At 45.1% G+C, this 9,904-nt stretch overlaps 1 protein-coding gene across 3 annotated transcripts in view; it reads right to left on the reverse strand.

Moving 5' to 3' along the window:
* Window positions 1-1,708: 1,708 nt before the first annotated feature.
* The window catches only part of LOC111871933 (myrosinase 1), a 12,841-nt gene continuing 4,645 nt past the window's right edge, over window positions 1,709-9,904 (reverse strand). For 2 of the 3 annotated variants that reach the window (XM_023865355.2, XM_023865354.2), the window contains 7 exons: window positions 8,937-9,120; window positions 7,837-7,931; window positions 6,970-7,117; window positions 5,934-6,076; window positions 5,012-5,146; window positions 4,118-4,224; window positions 1,709-1,991 (listed from right to left, as the gene is read on the reverse strand). In XM_023865355.2, coding sequence (XP_023721123.1) covers window positions 1,850-1,991; window positions 4,118-4,224; window positions 5,012-5,146; window positions 5,934-6,076; window positions 6,970-7,117; window positions 7,837-7,931; window positions 8,937-9,120 — 954 coding nt within the window. In that variant the 3' untranslated portion in view covers window positions 1,709-1,849. The remainder of the gene's footprint in view (window positions 1,992-4,117; window positions 4,225-5,011; window positions 5,147-5,933; window positions 6,077-6,969; window positions 7,118-7,836; window positions 7,932-8,936; window positions 9,121-9,904) is intronic. The other variant, XM_023865356.2, reaches the window with a different exon arrangement.

Consider the following 9,904-nt stretch of genomic DNA (forward strand, 5'->3'; position numbering starts at 1 on the left):
AAGGCAAATTTGTCCCTGTGCTTAACTAATTAAGCACTACGTCATGAAGGCGTATGGGGGAGTGGATGTATAGAACCACATTTTCATTACCTCTGTAATAGTTGGAGGTGAGTCGTCAGCTTCACGCCCCGGCTACTTTACTCCTCTTGAATAGGAGGCTGGGTGGACCACAGAGCCGGTCTGGACGACGTGGAGAAGAGACAAATTTTGACGGTACCGGAATTCGAAATCCGACCCCTCGGTCGTGCAGCCGCTATCCCGGGCCCTATTTTAGCTTTGTGCCCGCAAGAAATGAGGGGTCCGGGATAGCGACTGGCTACGGGCTGGACGACCGAGGGGTCAGAGTTCGCGTCCCGGTAGGGTCAAGAATGTTTTCTTCTCCAAGTCGTGCAGATCGCCTCTGGGGTCCACCCAGCCTCCTATCCAATGGGTACCGAGGGCCCTTTCCCCGGGGGTAAAGCGGCCGGGGCGTGAAGCTGACTACTCACCTACAACTAGTGCCNGTCAAGAAAACGTGGGTCTATACATCCACTCCCCCACACGCCTTTATGACGTAGTGCTTAATCATTTAAGCACAGGGACAACTTTTCCTTACCTTACCGCAAGAAACAGACGATCAGCGAAAGCGAGGATGTACACGTAATCACAAGTAATGCGTTTGGAAAATGCCCATTTCTTCCTTTTCCACTCTTCCAGAAGAAAATTATGGATAAATCTTTCAACTATTTTAATGTTCACTGTAGTTTATTAAACAATTCTCTTAAGTATATCATACCTTATGTACAGCGTTCTTTTTTAATGCTAGTGGGGTGGGACTAAGTCCCTTGTACTGTGGCCACTTCTGGCCTATTGTACCAGCCCCAGATGATAGGTGAGGGTGATTGTGGAGCAATTGGTGGAATGCAGATTGGCAGGGGAAACCGAAGTACTCGGAGAAAACCTGCCTCAGGGCCATTTTGTCCACCACAAATCCCACTTGACCAGACCCGGGATCGAACCCGGACCGCCGCGGTGGGAAGCCAGCGACTAACCGCTTGAGCTATGGCGCGTACAGCGTTAAATGATTCGATGGCATTGAACAATGGATATGACAGGGTGTGCAATAAAGTGGTTCGGTTCCAGTTTAAGATTCTCTGCATGAACTGTCTTCACTCGCTCGGACGCTGAAATTCTGGGTTCGGATCTCACTCGAGTCATAGATGTCTGTGTTTGTGTTGTCCTGTGTGTAGGTAGCGGCCTTATGATGGGCTGATCCCCCGTCCAAGGATCCTATCGTCTTTGTAAAGAAGAAGATGCAAGGGCCCAATAAAGGGCTGTAGGGCCAGTATGAACTAATGAATGAACCCCATTGACTGGAGCGTTTGAGGGCAGCGGTGAAGTAACTTAAATCAGAATTTTGAGTGTCCAGCCAGATGACCCGTTTTCAATTTCGGGTGGAAAGAATGTTTTGTTTCTCTGTCAATAACTAGNCTAGATCATAAACCCCCCCCCCCCGAGTGATAGGATGACTGATGAATGATGATTTTGGAAGAATTTGGATGTGATGATTGTTGTCTGATAAAGATTCCATCCCGGGATTTCCATGGAGGACACGGAGGAAATCCACGAAGAACCTCGAACAGAATAGTCGATATTCCGAACAAGATTATAACCCAGGACCTTTTCCGGCTGTGAGTCAGAGTCATCGTGCTCGGTAACCTTTAAACAATGAATTTTACACAATCATATAATTATTTTTTACATGAAGGTTTTAACAGTCTTACAAATGAACATTCTGATATTTCACGAGTTCTACATCTGAACAGAAGAAGGAAGGATTCGCATACGCAGCAGTGGGTTATCTCAGTGGTCACAGTGAACTCTTGTTTACCAGGAACTCTGCCGGAATCTCATTGCTTCTGATTATCTCTGAAAAAACTCGGGCTGATTTCTTTGCCGTCCGTTTACGATTGGGGTCGTTGAAATCGACATGGTAAAGGCCAAAATTATCCCTGGAAAAGAAACAACTTCATGAGACAGTGAGAAATATATTTTATGAAATATGTATGTACGTATGTATGAATGTATTTATGTGTGTATGTGTGTGTGTGTGTGTATGTATGTATGTATAAGTCACCCAGATTCAGAACTGGGATATTTCGGTCTACACAGCGACGGGCTGGACGACCGGGATACGAATCCCGCCAGAGGCAACAGATCTTTGTCTGCTCTAAAGCGCCCACACTGGTTCTGGAGCCAACACAGCCTCCTATTGAGTGGGTACCGGGGTTCTTTACCCAGAGGTAAAGTGACCGGGGCGTGAAGCTGATCACTTTTATCTAGTGCCGAGGTCAAGAATTATAGAGTTACACCTCCAATCCCCGTACGTCTTCGTGGCCTGGTGTTAATTAATTAAGCACAGAGAAAATTTTACCTTTACAGATTCAGGTATCATGGCTTACCGTATCTCCATTAGTCGAAGATAATAATTGGAGAGTTACGCGTTAGTTATCCTCTGTTTTACATCATGTATACAATTAGAATGATGAGATGGGCTGGGCATGTGGCACGTATATGGAGAAGAGGAATGCAAATAGTGTTTTAGTGGGAAAGCCAGAACGAAAGAGACCACTAGGAAGCCCTAGACGCAGGAGAGAGGATAATATTAAAATGGATCTTAGAGATATAGGATGTGGTGTTATGGGCTGGATTTTTCTGGCTCAGGATAGGAACCAGTGGAGGGCTTTTGTGAACATGGTAATGGATCTCCGGGTTCCAGAAGATGTTGAGCGAATGGCGACTTCTCAAGAAGGGCTCAGCTCCAAGGAATTGGTTAGTTAGGTGGTTAATTAGTCATGTATACGTAGTGTATATGAGAAAGTACTGTGATGATGAAAAGAATCAGATCTGGAAAGTTTGGCTGATTTTTCTTATGTCGTCTGTGTATATGTATGTATTTACTTACTTACTTACTTACTTACTTACTTACTTACTTACTCATGGAGCTGTGCCCTTCTGGAGGAGCCGCCTCAGCTACTCAAGAATTTCCCAGCCTTTAATGGAACCCGAAGGTTCATCACCGCGTTCACAAGAGCACTCCACTGGTCCCTATCCTGAGCCAGATCTATCCAATCCATACCATCCCATTTTATCTCCTTGAGATCCATTTTAATAATGTCCACCCACCTACGCCTTGGTCGTCCCTGTGGTCTCTTTCCTTCTGGCTTTCCCATCAATATCCTATATGCATTCCTCTCCTCCCCCATTCGTCCTAGATGCCCTGCCCATCTCATTCTCCTTGACTTGATCATTCTAATTATACCTGGGAAGAGAACAAGTTATGAAGCTCCTCATTGTGCAGCTCTCTCCGGTCCAAATATTCTTCTCAACACCCTGTTCTCAAACACCCTCAGTCTGTATTCCTATGTATTTATGTATACATATTCCACCGCTCCTACTGCATAAATGGGCTCCGTCGGTTTCGATGGCTCGTTCGGTATTGCAAGCTGCTCGTTGGAGAGAAGGATAGCTCTTATTCCCAGAGCCATAAATGGGCGAGAGGTTGGAGCTCTATCGATGTAGGGCCCTTCAGACTGCCCAGTATGGGAAAAGTATTAGGCGCTAGTTTTGGACCAGGCGCAATTGACTTGGTCATACTTTGGAAACCCCTGAATTGGTTCCATGATCTTTTCCTCTGGTACACTCACATATAATACAAACTCAGATTAATGGGTTTAGGCACTCGGATGCGCTTCATTCACCTATCCGTCGGATTTAACTTTTTGTGTCGCCGTTACCTCTCAATTGCCCAGCTGAGAGAGCTATCCTCTCTACCCAAAAGGTGCACATTCCTTTTTCTTTCACAACATTACATCCAGGACAGTTTTGCCCTTCTTTGGGCTCCGTCATTTTGAAAGTCCCATAGCTGTTTGTACCCTAGATGTCCAGCCAGGCGTACCAACGTCTACATTTTGTTTCAGAATTTCCCTGGAAGCGATCGTATTTGGTGGCTTCGCGTGTTGGTCGACGGTTGTAAGGTCACTCGTGTAGGACGTGCAATGTGTACGCACATGTTTCTTTTTTGTTGGATATTAAGATCGAAGTGGGACACGTAGTGAACAAGTAAATTAATACTTACGTATACCCGGATATCCATTCGAAATTATCCATGAGACTCCACACCGTGTATCCAATCACATGACAATGGTCATCGTGTATGGCCTTCAATAATTCACGCAAATAATTCTGGAAATAATACAAGTGTTAATGTACCCTTCAGAGATATAATTTTGGATTGTTCATGAGAAGTGCATTCACAATTTAATTGAACACTTGCTCTCGGCAGAAAAATAGAGTGATCCACCGATATTAATTGAAAAAAACATATATTAAAATCTGCAGTTGAGGAAACTGCATACTAAATGAAAATTGCACTTTCCTTTCAGCGGTTGGGCCGAAAATTGCAGTTTGAAATCAGCGATTTGTAAATATAAATACCAATGGACGGATATTCTTCAAATATGAGCTTGGCAAAACTGAATACTAACATAAAATATTATCTTAAAATCCGCGGTTGGAAAAATTGGATACTAATAAAAACCAGCAGCTTCAACCCCGCTGCTGGTAAAACTGAACATTCATGGGAAAAGGCCGTGCCATAGCTCAAGAAGTAAGTTGTTGGCTTTCCTCCGTGGCGGCGCTGGTTCGATCCCGGGTCTGGTCAAGTGGGATTTGTGGTGGAAAAAGTGGTGCTGGGCCGGGTTTTCTCCGAGTACTTCGGTTTCCCTTGCCAATCTTCCTTCCACCAAATTCTCCATCATCATAATCATCCGGGGCAGGTACAATAGGCCAATCAGTGGCCGCCGTGCCGAGTGGACACAGCCGGACTCCACACCCCACCAAGCGAATTTAAAATTTTTAATGGACAAATGTATCTTAAAGTCTACGGTTGGTAAAACTGGATATTAACAGAAAACCACAGCTTCAAATCCGCTGTTAGTACAACTGAACACCAATGGACTTCAGAACTTACAATGAAGAAATCAATTCTAGCTGTGTCATTGAGCCCTCCATGATCAGAGAATCCATTTTCTGCTACCATAATTGGCGGACTGTCGTACTCTTTAGCTATCCAGTTAAGCGCCTTCCTGAGTCCCCATGGCACCACCTGCAAATATTATTTATAACAAGAAAGAACTAGGGCTTGATCTGTCAGAGATACCAGTTCTCACGGAGGTCAATATGAAGATGGCTATCGTCCATGATGTGACGTATGCGGTAGGGTAGATGAAAATCCTGAAATGGAAGCGACATCATCCTGTAAATATCAGATTACACCCTACCGCTTTACCCCTATGGAAAAGCCCCCGGTAACCTTTCGATAAATTGCTGGGTGGGCCCCAGAGCCGGTCTGGACGTCATGGAGAAATTCATGCCTCCACCGGGACTCGAACTCCGACCAATTCGTCGTCCAGCCTACAGCCAGTCGCCATACCGGCTCTTTTTAAGAATGACAACAGCACGTGGTGTTCCCAAGTGGTCACCCATCCCACGCCCATGTTGCTTAACTTCCGTGATCGGACAAGAACCGGTGTTTTCAACATGGCATGGCCGTTGGCTAATGATAATAATAATAATTCAATTCAATTCTTTATTATTTACGTGCGAGTCAACAGCCACAAGGCAAATTACAGACAGAGCACAGTATAGATACAAGCGATTACTTGATGGACAATCACAGCAGAAAGTCAAAGACAAATTACAGGCAAGCACTCGAGGAAAAACGCGTTAATGCAGACAAGTAAACAACAACAATAATAATATTAATATTANGAGCTAACTGAAACCTGTACTTTTATATATATATATTTTTTTTCTTCCCCTTTTTCAATGTTGGATGTTACGATTGGATGGAAATTATGGCAGATGGAGCCCCAGAGAAATGTTTTGCTTACCTGTAGCCAGAAAGAAGCGGCAACAGGATAGTTGTCATCTTGAGTCATACAAACGTCACAATCCGGGACGATAGACACGCCCTCCTTACCTTGGTACGTAAAGAAAGTGGTGTAGTGGTTCACAGCTAGGAAGTCCCATGCACCTGTATAATAGGATTTCTGTCATCTCCCGCTACAGACAGGGCATTCTGGGGAGAACTAATCAGCCTTTTTCCTCTAATACAGACTTCACGCGTCCAACTGCTGGAGGCCGTGTTTTCTCTGCGGTAATCTTGGAATTTGTTTAAAAAGAAAGGTAAAATTATCCCTGTAACAGACCGTGAAGCCCCATAAGGTTGTGAGGCGTCGAGGCTCCCACATTTTCTATAGACAGTCAGCTCACAGATGGCGGTGAGATTGTCAGCCTTACGCTCCGGCCGCACTTTATCTCCCAGGAATATTCCTGGTACTCAATTTTGTTAGAGACTGAATCGAACCCAGGGGCATAATGCGGCTGGAAAGATTAGTTCAATTGAAAAAAATCGACTTCATCAGGACTCGAACCCGCGACCTTTCTCGGGAGTTATATAAACAGGAAAACTTCCGGCTTTCAGGGATTAAGGGGGATACATTGATAGATACAGAGACATCAAAGTGATTTCATGTGATATTATCAACGGCCTTGTTTCAGTAAAGGTCACTTCTGATTAATGAATAAATTCTTATGTTTTCCAGGTATTTAATTAAATAATTGTATTTTCTCATTAAATTTATACTCAAAGAATTAGGCAGAAATTCACTAACGTCTCGCATAAATTTATTGTCCTCATTTTATTTGAGTAAAAGCAAATGACAAGGTGAGAAAAACGACTTATTCTTCGACCCTGAAGCAAGAAGCAGGAACTTCCTACAAAATATTTATCAACTTCTATCGGCTGACACGGCGTCACACCCAAGAAGCTAACACTATACACTGTCATCTGCGTGAGGATCTCGGATGCTGCATATTGGTACTTCGTTTCGGCAATAAAATTCGTCGATGTGAAGTCGAACTCACCTCTGACCATTTCCACTTCCTCTTTGGTAAAACTCGGTAGTCGAGACCTGAGATATCCTTTTTCCCTGCTCTTCTTTGCTACCCACTCCTTCATTACGGGAGGGTAATCCCCAGCAGTGCTGTATATTGGATGCAAGATCCAACCATTCTGAAACAAACATAGCAGTTTTTTATTCGCTTAGTGGGGGGTGGAGTCCAGCTGGGTCCACTCGATTGGGTTGGCAAGGGAAACCGAAATACTTGGAGAAAATCCGCCCCAGCGCCACTTTGTTCATCACAAATCCCACTTGACCAGATCCGGGATCGAACCCGGGCCGCCGCGGTGGGAAGCCAGCGACTAACCGCTTGAGCTATGACGCGGCCAACATCGCAGTTACTTGCTTCGCTGCTGACACCTGTCTTCTGTGGTCTACATCATGGTACAAAAAAAAAATCAACTCCGTGACCTGTAGTCCGCAAGCGAACTATACCGACCGAGCGACCGACGCTTGTCGGCGAGGTTAGTGCCAGCTTCAGCGGATAGATGGTGTCGCGTGGTCAACGCAATGGATCCCCAGGCAGTTAATCTCGGTTTACTAGACCGGAGCCGTTATTTCCTTGAAATAGCTCCTGAATTATCCTCACGAGGCTAAGTGGACCCCGTTCCAGACCCGCTACTTCTCAGAAAATCTGGTAGCGCCGGGAATTGAACCCGAGACTTCTGGATCTGTAGGCAGGAATTCTGACCACTAGACCACAGAGGCGGCCCACATGGAATCACACCTCAGAAACTTGTGATTTTCATAGTCGCTACCTGGAGCATCTCCAACATCAACAGCCCCAATTCGTGTTTTCCCTTCAGTATGAGCGACCATGTTTCACACTCACATGCATCTGCCGTGCTCTTTCAGCTGCCGCTTCTTCTTCTTCGGAGTAAGTCTTCGGTTCAATCCAGTTGCACAGTGCTACAATAGACATCTTGCCTGAAAAACAGCAACACAATTCGGAAGAGGTGAGAAGAGGGATAACATAGTCCTCAAAATTTGGTTGAGACACTATGCTACAAGCTGGAAGGTAGCGGGTTTGATTCACGATGTGATCATATGATTTTGCTCCTTCCAGCCGCGTTATGGCCCTGGGGTCGACTCCACCTCTAACAGAAATGAGTACCAGGAATCTTCCTGGGGGGTAAAGGGCGGCCGGATGGTGCATAAGGCTGACAATCTCACCGCCATCTGAAGCCGACTGTCTACAAAATGTGGGAACCTCGACGTCTCACAACCGTATGGGCCTCCACGTCCTGCCACAGGCCTGGCTTTAGCTTTTTACTTGTATAGAGTCCTACCAACCACAGTAGCTGGTTTTTGTTTAATTTTAAAACTTCCTTGGTTCTTCTGGCAAAGAGTCCTTGGATGAGTCCCTTTGTCTGTTTCAATACTGTTAAGGAGGCCCAGTGTTTCTTATTGTCTGTGTCCGTCCAATCCGTGACAGTTTCTGGGCAATTCCTGCTGACATATCGCATGCTGATTGAGGTCCCATAAGCGGATACTCGGATCCCAATTTTGTGCCAATTAATTTAGCTCCTAAATTCAGCTTTCTTCCTCCCAAATTTTATTGTATAACGGCAGGGTAAAAGGTAAAGTTGCCCTTGTACTTAACTAATTAAACACTATGCCATGAAGACGTATGGGGGAGTGGATGTATGGATCCACATTTTCTTCACCTCGGCACTAGTTCGAGGTAAATTGTTAGCTTCAAGCCCCGGTCGCTTTAACGCCGGGGAAAGAGCCCCAGTTCTCATTGGATAGGAGGTTTGGCGGACCCCAGATCCGATCTGGACGATTGGAAAAGGAAAATTTTTGACCCTCACTGGACTCGAAATCCAACCCCTCCAGCCCGTAGCCAGTCGCTATCCCGACTCGTATTTCATAACAGTAGTGAAGATGGCTAAAGAGAATGAAACACTTGCACGCATGCGCAGTACTCACCTTTCTGAGTTTCCTTGAATTCCCGCTCATAGAGTCGATATGCTCTGGCGTGCGACAGAAGAACTGTGTGCATCACAAGATATTCACCGTGTCCATGAGTCGGAATATTGGGTGCAAAACCTAGCGGCATACCGTATCCAAGGGCAATGGATTTGGGTTCGTTAAAAGTGTACCACCATTTTACCTACGAAGAGAGTAATCATATAAGTCAGATAAGGCTATGAGTTTTCTATGGACTCCAGTCATGAGTCGGACCGACTCGACAGGAGTGCTTGTGACTCCTTCGCCTGAGTGAGTGATCGCAAAAAAGGACACACCCTGTATATTGTTTCGTATTTTCTCAAATCAAGAACTGTGGAGGAAGAGAAACAGCCGTTGATAGGCAATACCCTCATGCAACAATAGAAGAGATGTCACGCGCACAGCCGTTGCTATGGAGCGACTGGGTAAGCGCGTTTCCCAGGAGATGAATTCACACAACAATAGAAAGGTGTGTTTTCTGTGTAGTCCGTGCCGAGGGATTATGAAAAGGACAAAGAAGATCGTATGAGTTAGTTGAGTTTCGAGACGAAAGCCTGCCAGGATATGAGCTTGGGAGTGGAGTAGTTGAATGGAGGGATTTAGGCGTCAGGTCAGTGCAGTTCATTAGACAACAAAATCTTACTTTACAGAACAATAATAGACCAATTTGGGTATATGGAGTGGAAATATGGGGATGTGCTAGCAAAATCAATATTTCCATAATCCAAAGATGTCAGTCAAAGATACTACGTATGATTACTAACGCCCCATGGTATATTTCCAATATAACACTCCATGAAGACCTGAAAGTACCACTAGTGAAGGAAGTTATAAAAGAGAAAAGCACAAGATACCTCAACAAAACAGAAGGACATGAGAACGTACTAATGCAACCGTTACTGGAACCGCACAATGGGCGAAGACTAAAAAGGAATTGGCCAGCCGGC

The sequence above is a fragment of the Cryptotermes secundus genome, unplaced genomic scaffold (genome assembly GCF_002891405.2).
Source record: "Cryptotermes secundus unplaced genomic scaffold, Csec_1.0 scaffold2225, whole genome shotgun sequence".
Lineage (NCBI taxonomy): Eukaryota > Metazoa > Arthropoda > Insecta > Blattodea > Kalotermitidae > Cryptotermes > Cryptotermes secundus.